The following is a 17,092-nucleotide window of genomic DNA, read 5'->3' as shown; positions in this document are numbered from 1 at the left end:
GCTGATTAATTTCAAAAATAAACAATGATGTATACATTAATAAACTTAAATGCATTCATTTTAGAATTAAAACTGTTAATTTTATAAGTTCATTTGCATAAAGGTTCACATCAAAGTGATATCTACTCAACAGATTTTTATATGTATGCATTGAAAAGAGTGCAAATAACAATAGTCCACAAATATATCGTACTAATAGCATGCGTTGAAAAGAGTACAAATAACAATAGTACTGAATTGCATGTAAAGATTCGAAGAGGTCTAACAAATCGTTGTCAGCCTACGTACTCATGAGAAATAATGTTGAGAAAATTCAATCAATACAATACGGAGTGTTTGCCTTCTTTCTAAATGGAAAAATAATTTCTAACATGTATATATGTGCACACACATAAAAACACTCTAATGAGATAGCATTTCTAAAATAAAATTAGTGAATGAAAAAAATATCATTACAGACAACATGTGTTATTGTTATGGGTGATGTCAGTGTGTTGCCAACTGTGTAAGTGACACTGAACGAGGCGCCTATCAATATAAATTGCTACGGTGGATGACATCAATATGCTGTTAGCCATGAGAAACATAAAATTAAGTTGTACAAACATAAAAAGTATAAATATAAATATGTGTATACTTGTTTTGGTTTGATTTGTTTTCTTATAACTCGTAGAAGTCAAATATTTGAATTTGTTCCCTGAAAAAAAATTTGAACTTGTTGGTTTGCCTGATACATCTTATATTAATTTATCTTATTGATTTTTTATATATATTTTAATGACTATTTAAGTAATATGTAAGAAACAAGTAGATGTGTACTAAAAGTTTATCTTCCGTCGTTTATACATACTTGTACGTACTCCATTTCATTATATATATGCTATGGAGTATGAACAATGGTTAAGGTCTCCAACTGAAGACTAGTCGTCAAATTCCGTCGTCGTATCATATATACACATGGATACACCGGCCATGGTCACCTTCACGGCACGGCGGAGCAAGCCTGAGATGGTGACGCCGGCAAGGCCAACGCCACGGGAGACGAAGACTCTGTCCGACATGGACGACCACCATGCCCATCTGGTGTATACCCCCCTGGTCGAGTTCTTCCGCTGCCGTGCCGGTGCAAGGGCGCCGGAGGACCCGGCGAAGGCCGTCAAGGCGGCCCTTGCTGAGGCTCTCGTGTGGTACTACCCCATCGCCGGCCGGCTGCGGGAGGTCACCGGAGGTAAGCTGGTGGTGGAGTGCACGGCGGAGGGTGTGGCGTTCGTGGAGGCCGACGCCGACGTGAGACTAGAGGAATTCGGCGAGCCGCTGCTGCCGCCGTTCCCGGGCGTGCCCATGGACGAGCTGCTGTGTGATGCCGGTGACATCGCGGTGGTCGTTGCCAAGCCAATCATCTTCCTGCAGGTCAAAAACTATTCCACTTGGCATTTATTTAGACAATCAAAATGTTCTTTCAGAGAGTAAAAGAACAATAAAAGTAAAAGAATCACAACGACTCTAGCTGTGATTCTAAAGAAATCATTGGCAACTAATTCTAAAGATATAGGACCACGTACTACACATAATATGTTGCTCGATCTTGCTGTGGTAACATCATATATTAATATGAGATTTGCTCTAGTCCAACAAAAAGTATCTTGAGGTACTGGTACCAAATCATTTCTAGTCGTTCAATCTAACAATGTACATCTTGCTTAGCTAGATGCAATGGTAAAAAACAATTTAGTACAACGAGGTACCAGTACCTCATGGTACTTTTTGTTGGACCGGAGCAAATCTATAGAGCTTTTGTTAGACCGGAGCAAATCTATAGAGCTTTACTCCCATTTTTTTTTACTGTGAGGTACTAAAATCCGCACTCGTACTATCCACCTCACAATCAAGTTTGTACTAAAATTTCGACGGCTTGTGATGATAGATCGAACGGTCACGATTGCATGGTACCTCGAGGTATCAGCTTGGTTGTGGGGTGGATAGCACAAGTGGGGATATTACCTCGAGATACTAGTACCTCACGGTATAAAAGAAAGAATATAAGTAAAACTCAAATCTATAATATTGTAGTCAGCTGAAGAACATGAAGATACCATATATAGAGTTAGATAAGTCTTCTTCGTCATCAAATACTTTATCATTTCGCTGATGCCAAATTGATCAAAACACCAAATTAAAATATGTAGGTGACACGGTTCAAGTGTGGAGGATTTGTTATGGGCTTCCACATATGCCACTGCATTGCGGACGGGTTTGGCATGATCCAGTTCATCAAAGCCATGGTTGACATCGCACGAGGCAGCGATGAACAAGCTCCAATGGTTCTCCCCGTGTGGGAGAGGGACCTCCTAACAGCCCCACCGTCTACCGTCGTCGACTACCCTATATCCAAGTCAGAGATCAAGAACTCCACCTCCTCCATCGACGACGACATCATGCTCTCCACGCCACAGGAATCCATGGTCGGAAACTACTTCCTCTTTGGCCCTAGAGAAATCTCTGTCCTGCGAAGCCATATCATCAAGGATGATCATGATCTTGGGAGAACGACGAGCAGGTTTGAGCTGCTCACTGCGGTGATATGGCGATGCCGGACGGTGGCGCTTGGCTACAAGCCTGACCACCGTGTCCACTTCATCTTCATCGCAAACGCTCGCAGTCATCGCGGCGAGGATTGCCTCCGCATCCCGGAGGGATACTACGGCAACGCTCTCACCTACCACATCGTCGGTGCCACCGTCGACGAGCTGCTCAGGAACTCGCTGGCGCACACGGTCGGGCTGATACGCGAGGCAAAGCTCAAGACGACGGAGGAGGACGTGAGGTCCACCGTCGAGTTCATGGCATCGCAGCGTGGGCAGCGGTTTCTGTCTCTGGGGTTCGACAGGGCGTACGTCGTGTCAGACTTTACGAGGCTCGGTGAGGACAGGCTGGATTTCGGGTGGGCCGAGCGGATCGGCGGCGGAGTGGCCAAGCCATCGTTCGTGAGCTATCACGGCAGGTGCAAGCTGAGGGGTTCTGATGGTATCGACGAAGAAGCTATTGCTGTGTCGATGCTGCTGCCGAAGGAAGCCATGGACAGGTTTGAGAAGGAGTTGGCAGTTTGGTTGAAGTTGAACAAGGGCGACGGTGCTGAGAGCGCGAAAGTATTCTAAACTCATAAGGGGATATCCCCTCGAGTTTTAAATCCCCTCCCGAACGAAAGCCTCTATAGCAAAACCCAATACCTATTATACATACATACATGCATATACTCATACGTGTGTGTCTATATATATATATATATATATATATATGTGAGAGAGAGATTTGCTTCAGTCCAACAAAAAGTACTTCGAGGTACGGATACCTCACGGTACAAAATCATTTCTGATCATTGGATCTAACTGTACACATCCTACTCAGCTAGATCTAACGGTGTAAAATGATTTGGTACCTCGAGGTACCGGTACCTCGAGATACTTTTTGTTAGAACGGAGCAAATCTCCATATATATATTATAATAGAGATTATACTAATTACAATAATATATATCCCAGATTTGTTAAAGCTGGATTATCCTAGCTCTACAAATCCATGAATTATATCCATGATTATGTAATTACCTTCCTGTTGAGCTCCCCATCATTAATTAATTGTCTCTCAACCCCACAAAATAACCCAATAAAATAGCTTGCCTGAGTCGGCTCGATATCCACCTCTAGAGAGCAAGTCAAAGGGTGTTGTTGTTCCTTAGGGCATTCCTAACCCATAACACTAGATATCATAAACTCCCCATCATCAAGAAACTAATATTAGACACTACTCTTCCAATGCAAATACCCATATTCCATACTTCAATTTAATGCTACTTATCTCACATGATATCTTGGATGTTGTGTAGAAATCATATCTCATGCAAGACATAGTTTCATTCTCTTTTCTCATTTATTCACTTGCCACATCATCTTTTATCGTAGATGGTAACTTATTTAATGTTATGAACACCATCTTAGTCATTGGGTTAGGAATGTCCTTACGCTCCTCCTCATGGAAGATGTGTGCCTAGGGTTCAGTAGCGGCATTCTATCGAGGAGAAGATAGGAAAGTATTTACTGTTGCAATTGATCTTTTGTGGATGTCTCTCCAATAAATCAAATTATTTTTTTGTTGTGTATTTCGTCATCTATGAAGGGTTGTAATAACTGTTCGTCATAGATGACTCATCCGTGACAAAGATGAACTTTACTCATATTTTTTCAATATATTTAATCATCCGTGAATGGTCATAATGTGTGCTCATAACAGATGAGTCATCTATGACGGACCTCCAGAGGTTTGGCAGTTATCTTTGACAGACCATAATATGTGCTCGTCATAGATGAGTCATCCACGATGGGCTTTACTTTTAGCCTGTTAAAGATTAAGCCCACCGGTGAGGATATTAGCCCGTCATTGATGGGTCACTGACCAAAGAAGTCTGATTGCTAAAGCAAGTGAAGGTTTGCCTACTTTAAAGCCATTGCTTGTAGATTGGGTTTAGCTACCCTATGTCCCGATGTTGCTTTTCTTCTTGTCGGTTAACCTTAGGACTTGCTCCATAGGTGAGACCTACTAAATGCCATATTTAATAGCTTTTATTATGCATCTTAAACTGACGGTGGGTACTAGTGATGTGTCCTAGGACTAATACAGATGAAGCCAGTCCCATGGGGAGTCAGTTCATGTCGATTTCCTACGATACATCCCCTATAGGTATTGTCACTGTTGATGGGGCCAGAGCGGGTGTTACAAGATATCGTGCATTCCCAAATATATTTGTAATTCTTTCAAAAGTCCTTTGTACCCTTTTTTGTTTAATGTTTACAAGAGGTAGATTGGATTCTAGTGATAGTTGAGTCGTCCATAGAAGTTGTGTACTAAATATCTGTTCACAGGACTTTAAACTCATTCCATCCTGGCGATGATGACACCACAAAGCATAGGACAATCCATGAATTTGTGTCCAAACACAATGATAGAGGCGCACTAGGTGTTCGGGTTACCCGAAAATTTCAGGTTGGATTTTTCAAGTTTTTTAAGTTTTGGGTTTCCAAAAAAATACCTGAAATTAGTGAAAAAAATTCTAAGACCCGACATTTCGGGTATCCGCAAAATCAGGTTCGGGTTTCAGGTTACCCATTATAACCCCAACAGTGCGTAGCATGCTGAAAATATATATTCTGGATGTTATATTTGGTGCAAAAAAATAGCAGCAATTCAACGTCATTTTCCTAAAAAAACAATATTGTTTAAGCAATATTTTTTTTTAAAGTCGTCAGATTGTCTCAAGTCATATATTAAACTGTTAAAGCAAGAGATTGTGGTTCGCACGTGACTTCTTGCCTTCCTTGTGGGCAATTGGACCGATGGTCTCAAACCAAAGAAAGAAAGAGATTGTTACTCATATTTCGGGTTAGTCGAGTATTTCGGGTACCGGATACACTGTCATGCCCTGAGTTTTATCTAAGCCTAAAAATAATTAAATAATGTATTAAAAATAAATTGTTTAATTAAAGTTAAAGAGAAAACCCAGTGTAAATTAATTTAATTAATTGGAAGCTTTTTCAGATGTTCTAAAATATCCCGAAAGCATTTTAAATTATTAACAGGATTTATATTTGAATTTCAGAGAATAAAATTTGCTCTAATAAACTTAATAAAAATCGGCAAAATTGAAGGCCATTTCTTTTTTTCCTTCCTTCTTTTTTTTCCTTCTTTCTTTCTCCCTTTTTCCTTTTCTTTTTCTCTTTTCTTTTTTTTTCCTCTCTGGCCGAACTCCTCTCTGTCCTCTCCTGATTGTGCAATCTCCAGCCCCCACCTTCCCCTATCGTGCTCTCCTCTCCCCTCCTCCCTGCGATCTCTCCCCCTCCCCAACCCTAGCCGTATTCCCACGTCCTCCCTGGCCGATCTCCCTCCTTGCCCTCCTCCCTGTGCGATCCTCCCTCCTGCGCCCTCAATTCCTTTCCCCTCTCCCCTGTACGTGCGCCACCTCCACCCCCTGTCGCACGTCCTCTTCCTCCTCCCCTCCAGCCTGGTGTACGATCTCCACCTCAACTCCCCTCCAGATCACACCCTCTCCCCTGTCCTCTACGGTGAGCAGCCCTCCAACTCCTTCTCTCACGGTAAAATCAATCCCTTTCTATTTGGACTATATCTCTTATTATCCCTTTGAAATTTTATCTATTTTCTTTTTAATAGGAGATGGATAACTAGATTTATCTCTAACTCTCCCAGTCTCCCCTATAAATACCCCCTAGGGCCTCGCCTTTTCCCCTCCCGTTTCTCTCCCATACGGCCAAGCCTTGGTGTGCCCCTGCTGCCCACCTCCTCATCCGATCATCCCTGCTGCACGTCCCTGTTGTGCCCTTGCCGAACAGCAAAAAGCCGCTCGCCAATTCCTTTCAAAATTCGTCACCCCTGCTGCTGCTGCTAGCCGCCCCTGCCACCAGCCCCCGCAGGCGTGCGAAACGCTGTTTTCGCACAGGTTTTTGCCCTGCCTTGCGCTACCCGAGCCGCTGCTCCTGTCGAGCGCCTTCTCTGTTCAGCAGCCCTGCTGCTCCTTGTTCGCAGCAGCCAAAGCCGATCTAATCCGTCGTCGATCTTCAGGTTCACGTACGTTTTACTCATGCGAATCAATCTATTATTGATCTACCGTGTAATTGCTTAGATTTTCTAATCTAATTAGCTAACGTGAGATTGATCTACAGTGTGGACTTTAATTTCGTACGTGGATTGGTTTTACGTTAAAGCTTTATAGTTTCCGTTTAGCGAGTCGTTAATCCTCAATTTAACAGGTCGTTCAATCCCGTCGTCTTCCCGCTAACAGTGCACAAGTTCGTGTTGCGGATCTGATTAGTCGTGCGAATCTCTAATTCGTGCACGTTTTAGTTCTGTTTTACGAGTACGCGTTCTGTTCGCAATTTCGCCAAGTCGCGGCACAACCCATGCTCGAAGTCACCATCGCCTCCCTCGGCCCACTCCTCCTCCTTTTCCCTCTCTCCAGGCCTAGCTGCTTCCCCTCGGCTTGCTTCCCCTCTCGGCCGGCCTAGCCCGTCGGCCCGTCTCCCCCCTTCCTTCCCTCCCCTCCCACTCTGGGCCGGCCGAAGGCCACGGCCTAGACGCCACCTCACTCACGCCAAGTCTAGGTCGCCTCCCTCTCTTCCTCCGGGCCACTGACAGGTGGGGACCACCTATCAGCCCTGTCTTCCTCCTCTAGCCGCCGTCCATGCCGCCGCCAAGTCGCGCCTCGCTGCCGTCGCCCTCCGCGCCGCGTCGCCGAGCCGCCTTGCCCGTTGTGCGTTCGCATCCTCACCGCGCCGCGCTGCGCCGACGCTTCGCCGCCCCCACAACACGCGCCCGTGAGTTTGCCCGCCACGCGCTTCGCCTCTGCCTCACTGCGCCGCGTCGCCATGTCGACGGTGCCATCGACGTCGCGCCGTCCTCGTCGGCCATGCCTCGCCCACGACGTCGGTCGCGCCGAGCTGCCGAGCTGCCAGCGCCGTCGCGCAGCGCCTTGCCGCCGCGTCCGTGCGCTACTCTGTGCCGCATCGTGCCGCACTGTCGCACCTCGCCTACGCTAGTGCCGTCAGGCCCTCCCGCTGTCACGCCCACGCCGTCGAGGCCACCGTCACGTCGGCTACGCTCGGCTCCGCGCCGTCTCCACGCCCGCCGCGCGTGCAACCCGCACCCGTCGCCGCCGACTCTCCGCACCACGTCGGCCCCACGCTCGCTAACCGCCGGCCGCAATCCGCGCCCATCGCCAACAACCTGCCCTCCACCTCCGCATCCCACGCGCCCACCGCCAGCCACCACCTGAGCTTCGCCGTGCCGTGTAACCGCCATGCGCACGACGTGTGTGCCGCCGTGGTCAACTGCCGGCCTGCTCTTCCTGGCGCTGCGCTTGCAACGGTCGCGCCGCCGCTAACCGACCCGCCCTAAACGCGTCACCGCCACGCTTGCCTCCCCTTTAAAATCCCGAGCGCACCGCCGTTGCTCTCCTTTGCGCCGTCGCCGTCTGCCCTCTCTCTGCCGCCCCACCGATCTGTCGCTACGTCACCTCTCTCGCTGCCGTCGCTCGAGCGCCAACGCCGACGCCTCGGGACGTCGCCGTTTGCCACCGCGGAGCACTGCCCTTGTCACCCGTGCGCCGTTGTCCCCGCGCCGCCGAACGCTGATCGCTGCCCGCGCGTCGTCGTCTTCGCGCCCTCACCGCCGTCGTCATTCGCCCAGTGAGCTCTCGCCCTCCTTCCCCTTCCTCATCTCCCTCTCGCACTGTCGCCCCGCTCCTATCTCGCCGCCCGAGCGTCTCTGTCGCCGAGCGATCTCCGTCGCCACCGTCGATCTACCTCGCCGCCGGCAGTCACCACTTGTGATCGGCCCTCGCCGACTTGCTACCGCCGTCCCCGTCGCCGCGCCCCCTCTCCCTCTCTTTTCCTCTCCGCCCGTGGACGCCGAGCCGGTGCCGTCGTCGTGCCCTCGCGTGCTCTGGCCGTCGACATCGTCCGTCTCGACGCCGTCTCCCTCACCTCACCATCACCGATGCGACCCCACCGTCGCCAGGGTGCGCCTGCATTCGCTGCGTCATCGCTGTCTCCGTCCCGCGCCGTCAGCCGATGCCCTCCCCTCCACGCCGCCCGTCGGTCGCCGTCCTCCATGTGCCGCCGCCCGCCGGTCGCCGTCCTCTGCGCCGCCCGCTGGTCGCCGTCCTCCGTCCGCCGCCACCGTCGGTCAACATCACCGCCTCCCCGCCGCCCGAGCCCGCGCTCCGCTCGGCTCTGCTTAGCAGCCCCCCTCTCCTCTGCTTTGACTCGCTGACCGGTGGGGTCCGCTCATCAGCAAGCCCCCACCGACCGCTCGTGCCCACGTGTTACCCCCTCTCTCCGCCAGGTGGGGCTCGCTCCATCAACTCCCTCCACCTCTCTCTTTCTCTCTCCTTGCGGGCCCCACATGTCATCCCCTCCACTTCTCTATGTCACCGCCAAGTGGGCCCGGACTATCAGCCGCTTCTCTCTCCTCGCTGACGTCATCTCCTCCGATTAATTGCGCAATAAATTCAATTAAGGATTCCTGTTTAGTTTAAAAACACAGTTAAACTTCTAAATTTCATAACTAATTCATCTAGTCTCCGTTTTAGTCCATTCGAATTTCATAAAATCCAGAAAAATGCCAAGAATCCATTAACAATAGTTTCTTTCTCTATTTCAATAGTTTTATAGTCTGTTTTTGCTTGTTTTACCTTGTTTGTTGTAGGTTTTTACCCCGTCACAGCGTCGTTCGTTCCCGAAGTCGTCGCAGAAGTTCCTCGTGGGTCTGAGTAAGGCAAGTGGCACCCTTCTTTGAACATATTGATCCCATGTTTATAAAATTCCCCGCTTGCATTGTTTTATGCAAATCTATTTATTTTATTTATCTATTGGGCATTTACCTTTATATACCCGTTGATTCGCATCTATTATTATTGTCATCCCAGGGTAAATTTGACTAGAATCAGGATTAGGCGATGCTTAGCCATACTTAGTTCAACTAGCTCACCCATTCTTATTTAATTATTGATTAGACTTTGATAGACCTTTAATGGTTGTGATCATTGTTCATTTATCGATGTGGATTAATGACAACTAAAATATTGCTTATGGTGGGCTGTGGGTGCATGGTTTTGAGAGTCGCGTCCATGGCAATTAAGGACCGGTTCTCAGGAAACTCTAGAAGTCTTACACGTACTAACCACAAGCCAGAATGGGCAACGGTGAGACTTGTAGTCTAGCTTGTCCATATTCGACGTACCCAGGCGAGAATGGGTGTGATGGAGTATGGATGGAAATCGTGGTATAACGATGGTCCTATGCTGCTTCCGGATTCACGTAGGCATAAGAGGGGGCTGCCCGACTTGGTGTAAAGGAGAGGGCGAAACCTGAAGTGTGGTGCGATTGTCTAGGGAGGGTTAGGTGAAAGGTCTTTTCATGGTTTCCGTACTGAGGTATCGTGGTGATACGTTGGGGCATGGTAACATGCTTAGGACCCATGTCTTATGTGTAAAGTTGTATATCTCTGCAAAGTAAAACTATTCGAATAGCCGTGCCCGCGGTTATTGGGCAAACTGACAGATTTGCTGGGATTAGTTGAACCTTTAATAATTTGATTAATCTTGGAACTGGTTTGACCCTGTGTAATATGGTGTAACATTGGACAGTGGTTTGAGTCTGTTGCAACGTGGTGTAACGTTGGACAGTGGATGGTTATTTTCGAGTACTTTACTTTACTTTTATTTCAGTTTATTTTATCCACTATTTTGCTAAATTACTGCAGCTTTGTGTAATTTAACCTGAGCCTATCCTTGATACCCTATTGCATTCATTATTCTCCTCTCTTGGGTGTTACTTGTAGAATATGGTGGTTTGTACTCAGTCTTGCTTAATTTTTCCCCACCAGAGCAAGTGCCAGAGCAAGTGCCAGAGTTTCAGTTAGAAGTCAGAGGGTTGTTCCCAAGGTTAAAGTGAGGTTCAGTCCGCCGTTAAGAATGTCTGTGGTGTGGAGCCGTCATCGTCAGCAGAAGCTGAAGATTAGATGGTTCTAGTCTTGTTTTTCTTTTCCACTGCATTTCGATAGATAATTGTTTTTATTTGTTTTTAAGTCGAGAAACTGTGTATTAATTTGTCATAGTGTGTACTCGGGCTAATTTCTTGACCGAGATTTAATACATGCTATTATACTGAAATTTGGTGTAAATTTCTGGGCGTGACATACACCAACCCGATTGAACCAAAATAAATCCGGGATTTCAAACTTGAAACCCGCAAATATAATTGGATCATCGGGTTTTGGTTTTTTCGGGTTTAGGGTCGGTTTTTGGGGTTTGGTCTTCGGATTTCGGGTTTTGTGCTTAATGCTAGGTCATAGAGCCACAAGTATGGTATTTGAATAACACCTTAAGGACCTAATTGAAATGAGCAATTAGTTTGGTTTAGTTGACATAATAACAATATGAAATATATTTTCATATTATTGTTCACACTAGTTTGGATCAACCATGCAATTTGAATGTGTTTGTCTGAATGCAGGTTGATCAGCTGACACATGCAAGTGCGTCTGAATGCATTTTTGTTTGTGTGAATGTAAATTGTATTATTTTTTTTCCTAAAAATCAGAATCATTACCGGTCGCTCAGTCCATGTTAGGAACTAACCGTGATGCTCTCTGCCACAACAGTGATAACCGATTTTGAAGCCAAAACGCTATGATCCAACAGCTAACAATGTTTGCGTAATGAACCTAAACATTCTCAATTTTTCCCAAACTAATGTTAGAGCGTTTGGAGGTGTCTAATTTATTAGATATAGTCGATTTAAATATATGTACCTCAAAAATTAGATATAGATATATGTACAGATAGATGTAGATAGATAGAGACAAAAGATGGATATACGGATAGATGTAGATATATTGTCCAAATAAACAGATAGATGGAGATAGATACAAACAGACACGAATGAAAGAAGATAGATAGATATATAAATAGACACTGGCTGCGTTCTTTCTCCCACACCCCAGCACGGACGCCAACTCAGTGACATTGCCCCGTGACATTCTCGGTAATATTGAGTCACTGACGTGGCGTGGGTCCCACACGTCAGTGACTCAATGTCACCGAGAATGTCACGGGGCGATGTCATTGGATCCGGATCCCCCACACACACTCTAACCTAGATTTACTCGTTTTTCGTGTGCACGCTTCCTGAACTACTAAACGGTGTATTTTTTATTAAAAAAATCTATAGAAAGTTACTTAAAAATTATATTAATCTATTTTATATTTTTTTAATTGATAATTAATTAATCATATATGAATCTAGTTCTACGTTTTTATGCCGAAGCCTCACCCGAACATGGCCAGAGATAACCATACAAATAGGTGGATAAATGCTTACCTAAAATTGACACCAGTACACCACCAGAAAAGGGTACTAGTAGCGTCAAATCAAGCTACTCTTTATATATATATAACTTGGGTCACGGTCCATATAATTTCAGGAATTAATGCATGGTTCTGCCGTACGTGGTAATCTATACCGTCCGTCTTAAAATATAACAATTTAAGCTTGTCCTAAAATATAACAACTTTTATACGTACGCACTCTTTTCGACCAAACGTAGGCTTTCACCACTAAAGTTCTATATATTTTCTCTTATCAACCAATCACAACGCTCTCTCATTTAATTCTATCAATTTTCTTAATGTCCATAAAAGTACTTATAGACGCACGAAGTATTAGATAGTAACAAAGTCTCTTTTTGACAGTTATTGGTTAGAATCTACAGTTTATGAATGAATTAAGTACAACTAGAGATGAAAGAAAGTTATACCTCACATATGCAAGAAAATTAATTCCCCCACCCCACCCACCAAAAAAAAACAGAGAGAAAAGCTCTATATATCCATGCATGACTGTACCAGATAGATGGATATATATATTATATTTATAGAAATAATTCATTACATAACATAGAGACCATCTATAAAAGCAAGTATACGATCGACCACAAATTAAAGCTAATCCATTCAAGTGTAAGGTAGTAGCCATGGTCGCCTTCAAGGCAAAGCGAAGTGATCCTGAGCTAGTGCCACCAGCACTGCCAACACCTCGAGAGACGAAGGCCCTCTCCCACATCGACACCCAACCTGCTCTCCGCTTCTACGCCGCCGGAGTGGAGTTCTTCCGCCGGCGGCCCATCGTCGACGATGTTCATGACCCACCCAAGGTCGTGAAGGATGCTGTTGCGAAGGCCCTGACATACTACTACCCGGTGGCTGGTCGGATCCATGAGCTCCCCGGAGGTGAGGGTGAGCTCGTCGTGGAGTGCACCGGAGAAGGAGTGGTGTTTGTGGAGGCCAACGCCGACGTGACGCTGGATGAGTTGGGGGATCCCTTGGTGCCACCATACCCATGCGTCGACGAGTTCTTCTGTGACCCTGGTGACACTAGTGTCGTCATTGGCAAGCCCCTCGTGTTCATGCAGGTTGAGTGTAAGATCATCTTTTTTTTGTTTTTTTATCTTTTTTGTAAGAGTATCATTGATCATTAGCATTAGCATACAATCTTTCCATAACATTCATTCTATCTATATATGGGTGTGTAGGTGACGAAGCTCAAATGTGGTGGGTTTGTTATTGGTACTTACTCATGCCACAACATTGTGGATGCCTTTGGCCACACCCAATTTCTGAAAGCTATAGCCGACATAGCACGCGGTGATGATCATCCAACTGTTCTTCCCGTGTGGGGGAGAGAGCTTATGGCAGCTCGTAATCCACCCAATATTGATGTCACGTGCCTGCAGCACTACTCCATCTGTACCAACATAATTTCACCATTGGCGACAGAAGATGATATGGTCGGTGAGTACTTTGTGTTTGGCCCAAGAGAAATAACAGCACTGCAGCACCATGCAGCACAACTGTCAAGTAGTACTACAGCATTTGAGGTCATAACAGCTGCATTGTGGAGATGCCGTACAGTAGCTCTTGGGCATCATCATCAGACTGAGACGACACCAACAAGCTTGTTGATGACCATGAACGCCCGTGGCAAGTGGAAGCATGATCCACCTCTACCGCAGGGCTTCTACGGCAATGGATTCGTCTACCTTGTTGTGGAGGCAGACGCCGACGAGCTACGCAACAACTCGCTCGGCTACGCGGTCGAGCTCGTGCAGAAGGCCAAGCTCAACATGACGGAAGAATTCGCGAGATCAATGGTGGATTTCATCGCGCTCCATGGGGGCCCGCCCTACGTGCCAGGATGGACGTTCGTCGTGTCTGATATCACGCGTATTGGGGAGGATGCTCTGGATTTCGGTTGGGCTCAACGGGTTGGTGGCGGCGTTCCCATGATCGGAGATGTCAAATGTAAGCAGGTGAGCTACCAGATGAGATGCATCAATGGCAGTGGTGAGGACTGTGTTGTGGCATCCATGTTTCTGCCAAAACCAGCCATGGAGGTATTTGCCAAGGAGATCTTGATGCTGTCTAAGGAGATCGATTGAATAAATAGTACCCTTTCTTTCTTTGTTATCTAAGAAATAAGCAAGATGTGTATGTTGTAACTGATTGGGTTGTTTGAATTCATATATTTCTGCACAACCTAGCAATTATTAGTAATAGAGTTTTTTTACCATTCCTGAAAAAATATCTCAAGATACCACACTTTTGAGGCATATTGTAACTTGAGATACCAAAAATTAACCTAATAGAGCTTTTAAGTCAATTAGTAAGCAAGTCATGTTGCTCTTGGTATATACCTATCATCTGATATATATATATATATATATATATATATATATATATATATATATATATATATATATATATATATATATATATATATATATATATATATATATATATATATATATATCACACACTCATTAATGTATTGTAGATGATAAAACCTCATATAATTATACCCCTTATTTTATGAATTAGGATGCATCCCACTCTTATTTTTGACCTAATAAAATCTATTATATCCCACTGCATTTGACCTGGTTCAATGCTTTGCCACTGCCATCATCCATTCCGATAATATACCGTTGAGTTTGTCAGTTGTTCTACAAATATACCACTAGAGCAGATGATTTTTCTCCAAGATACCCAAAATGCCCTTATGGACATGCATAGTTAACAATTGGTTTATTCCATTATAGGTTTCAAAAAATTGTAATATTTTTGTGTATCCCCTCCTTCACTTCGTTCGGCCGGCGGAGGAGACAACCGCGACAGGCGCCGGTGCCGTCGACGGAGACGTGCCGACGAGAGGCACCTCGGCTTTGGGCATAGGCAAGGTTGGGCCCTGTCCCGAGTGGACACGTGGTTGAAGCTGGGCGCACCAAACACGGAGACCGACCGAGTCGTATATCCCCAATGCGATCGCATGTGCTAAATGCCGAAGAGTTTCTCCAAGGCGACAACAAACAGTGCCTCCTCGGTGGGCCAGCAAGATGTGGAACCAGACTTGAGTAACATGTTGAAGAGAATCCTAAATAGGATGATGGAATCCTATTTATGCTATGATGGCTTTGGATCTTCCTAAGTGGGTGGTCAAGGGCTATAGATAGAAGACACCGAGGTTTCTTGTGGAAGGGAAGAGAGAATGCAAATGGAGGAAATTGCTTGATCTCTTAGGACCGTGTTTGTTGGCCTTTAGCTTATGGAGGACTTGGTATTGTTAACCTAGAGAAGATGGGGTGGGCTCTACGCATGAGGTGGCTATGGCTTCAAAAAGAACTGATTTTTCTAGACCTTGGGCCGACCTCCCTATCCATGTGCCCTAAAGCATCCATTCTCTGTTCAGGGTGGCAGTAAATACTATAGTGGGGAATGGAGAAAATACTAAATTTTGGGAAGACAGACGGTTGCAAGGGAAAACAGTGTCTGAATTGGCCCCTAATCTTTTTAATTTGATCTCCGAGAGGGCATGTGGTGCAGGCCTTGGAAAATAGAAGATGGGTGGCTGACATATAGGGAGGGATATCGGTTCAGGTCCTCCTTGAATACTTGACCATCTAGTCTTTGGTTGAGGAGGTGGTTCTGGTACAAGACGAACAAGACCAGGATGTTTGGAAGTTGTCCACGGATGGGAATTACAATTGTAAATCTACCTGTGAAGCCTATTTTCTGGGATCAAATAAATCTGATTCGTGGAAGCGAATTTGGAAGAGCTGGGCTCCTCTTCGCGGTAAGTTCTTCATTTAGTTGGCTGTCAACAATAGATGTTGGACAGTCGACCGACTTGCAAAGCGAGGACTGCAGCATCCAGCGGCCTGCCCCTTTGCGATCAGAGTGAAGAAGCCATTCAACATATCTCGATTGCTTGTATTTTTTCTCGCCAAGTGTGGGCACAAGTGTTCATGAAACTAGGGATCCCAGACGCAGCACCTCAGCCTTCAATCAATAGTTTTTTGAGATGGTGGAACCAAGCCACCAAACACCGACGGAAGGAAGTAAAAAAGGGGGCTTAATTCCCTAGTAATCTTAGTGGCTTGGGAGATTTGTAAACATTGCAATGACTGTGTTTTCAATAATATCAGTCCAATTGTTGCTTCGGTCATGCAGGTAGTAGGATTAGAGGGTAATCTCTGGTGTCAAGCAGTAGCATCTTGTCTTCAAAAGATGCTTAGTGGGGTGACAAACCTTGGCAGCTAGTATGCCAGAGGCTGAGTGTTTTGCAGTAGGAGAGTTTTGTGTCTCTCCATCCTTGTATCCATTTTTTTCCTTTATTTTCTTCCCCTTAATGAAATGAAACGCAATTCTCTTGCGTTTTCGAGAAAAAAATAACATTTTTTTGCAATAAGACATTGCAGAATTTTGGCAATGCAAGAAGGAAATAAAACTTAGGTCAATTTACCTTAGCTAGGACACCTCTAGCACTTATATACTATTTTCACAAAGATTGGATAGAAAATTTTTAACAAATTAGCATATCACTCATGTGTTGCAACGGAATTTTATAAAATAATATCATTAGCATGTTATTAAAATAGAATTAATAAAAGTGGTATGATATCTAGGTTTCAGTTATTTTTCCTTTTAAAAATAGGAGAGAGTTGGTGGTGGGGTAGGTCGCAGATTCACTACTACCACCACTACTCATTTTTTTTATAGGAGTATAGATATAGATATAGATGATACCCATTGAACCTAGTGACTTTTTCTACCGGAAAATCTCTCTCAATCTCTCTATCTATCTATATCCATCGGGGTATTTAATTATTTGTCACCCTTAGATTTGTCACTCTTAGACATGTGGGTCCATGATATGTGAGTAATAGACACATTGTGGTAAATATGTAAATGTGGTACTGTAGCAGTGGCAACTATCACTGATGGGAACTAGCGTATTGCCGACATCAAGCCTAGATCCTTGATAGACCTAAGGACCCGCTGCCATGTTTTGCAGTTGTTTCCATGGTAAAGTTGGCTACAAGGGTAGAGCTACAGTACTAAGGTCAAGGTCATGTGCCCCCGACTACTTTCGGCAAGTACACCATGTTTTAAGCATGACATTACAACATTGAT

The 17,092-nt window shown here is 45.3% G+C and overlaps 2 protein-coding genes across 2 annotated transcripts; both read left to right on the top strand.

The window, feature by feature from the left end:
• Positions 1-941: 941 nt before the first annotated feature.
• LOC102706877 (spermidine hydroxycinnamoyltransferase 2-like) lies at positions 942-3,259 on the top strand. Its single transcript, XM_006661529.3, has 2 exons — positions 942-1,410; positions 2,187-3,259. Exons 1-2 carry the CDS (start codon positions 958-960, stop codon positions 3,153-3,155), a joined length of 1,422 nt encoding a protein of 473 aa, XP_006661592.3. The 5' UTR covers positions 942-957; the 3' UTR covers positions 3,156-3,259.
• Positions 3,260-12,597: 9,338 nt separating this feature from the next.
• Positions 12,598-14,061, top strand: LOC102707153 (acyl transferase 1-like). The gene is made up of 2 exons (XM_006661530.1): positions 12,598-13,035; positions 13,156-14,061. Exons 1-2 carry the CDS (start codon positions 12,598-12,600, stop codon positions 14,059-14,061), a joined length of 1,344 nt encoding a protein of 447 aa, XP_006661593.1.
• Positions 14,062-17,092: the final 3,031 nt, after the last annotated feature.

Source organism: Oryza brachyantha, chromosome 10 (genome assembly GCF_000231095.2).
Source record: "Oryza brachyantha chromosome 10, ObraRS2, whole genome shotgun sequence".
In the NCBI taxonomy this organism is placed as follows: Eukaryota; Viridiplantae; Streptophyta; class Magnoliopsida; order Poales; family Poaceae; genus Oryza; species Oryza brachyantha.
Note: the sequence above shows the minus strand (reverse complement) of the source record. Positions and strands in the feature narration are given on the sequence as shown.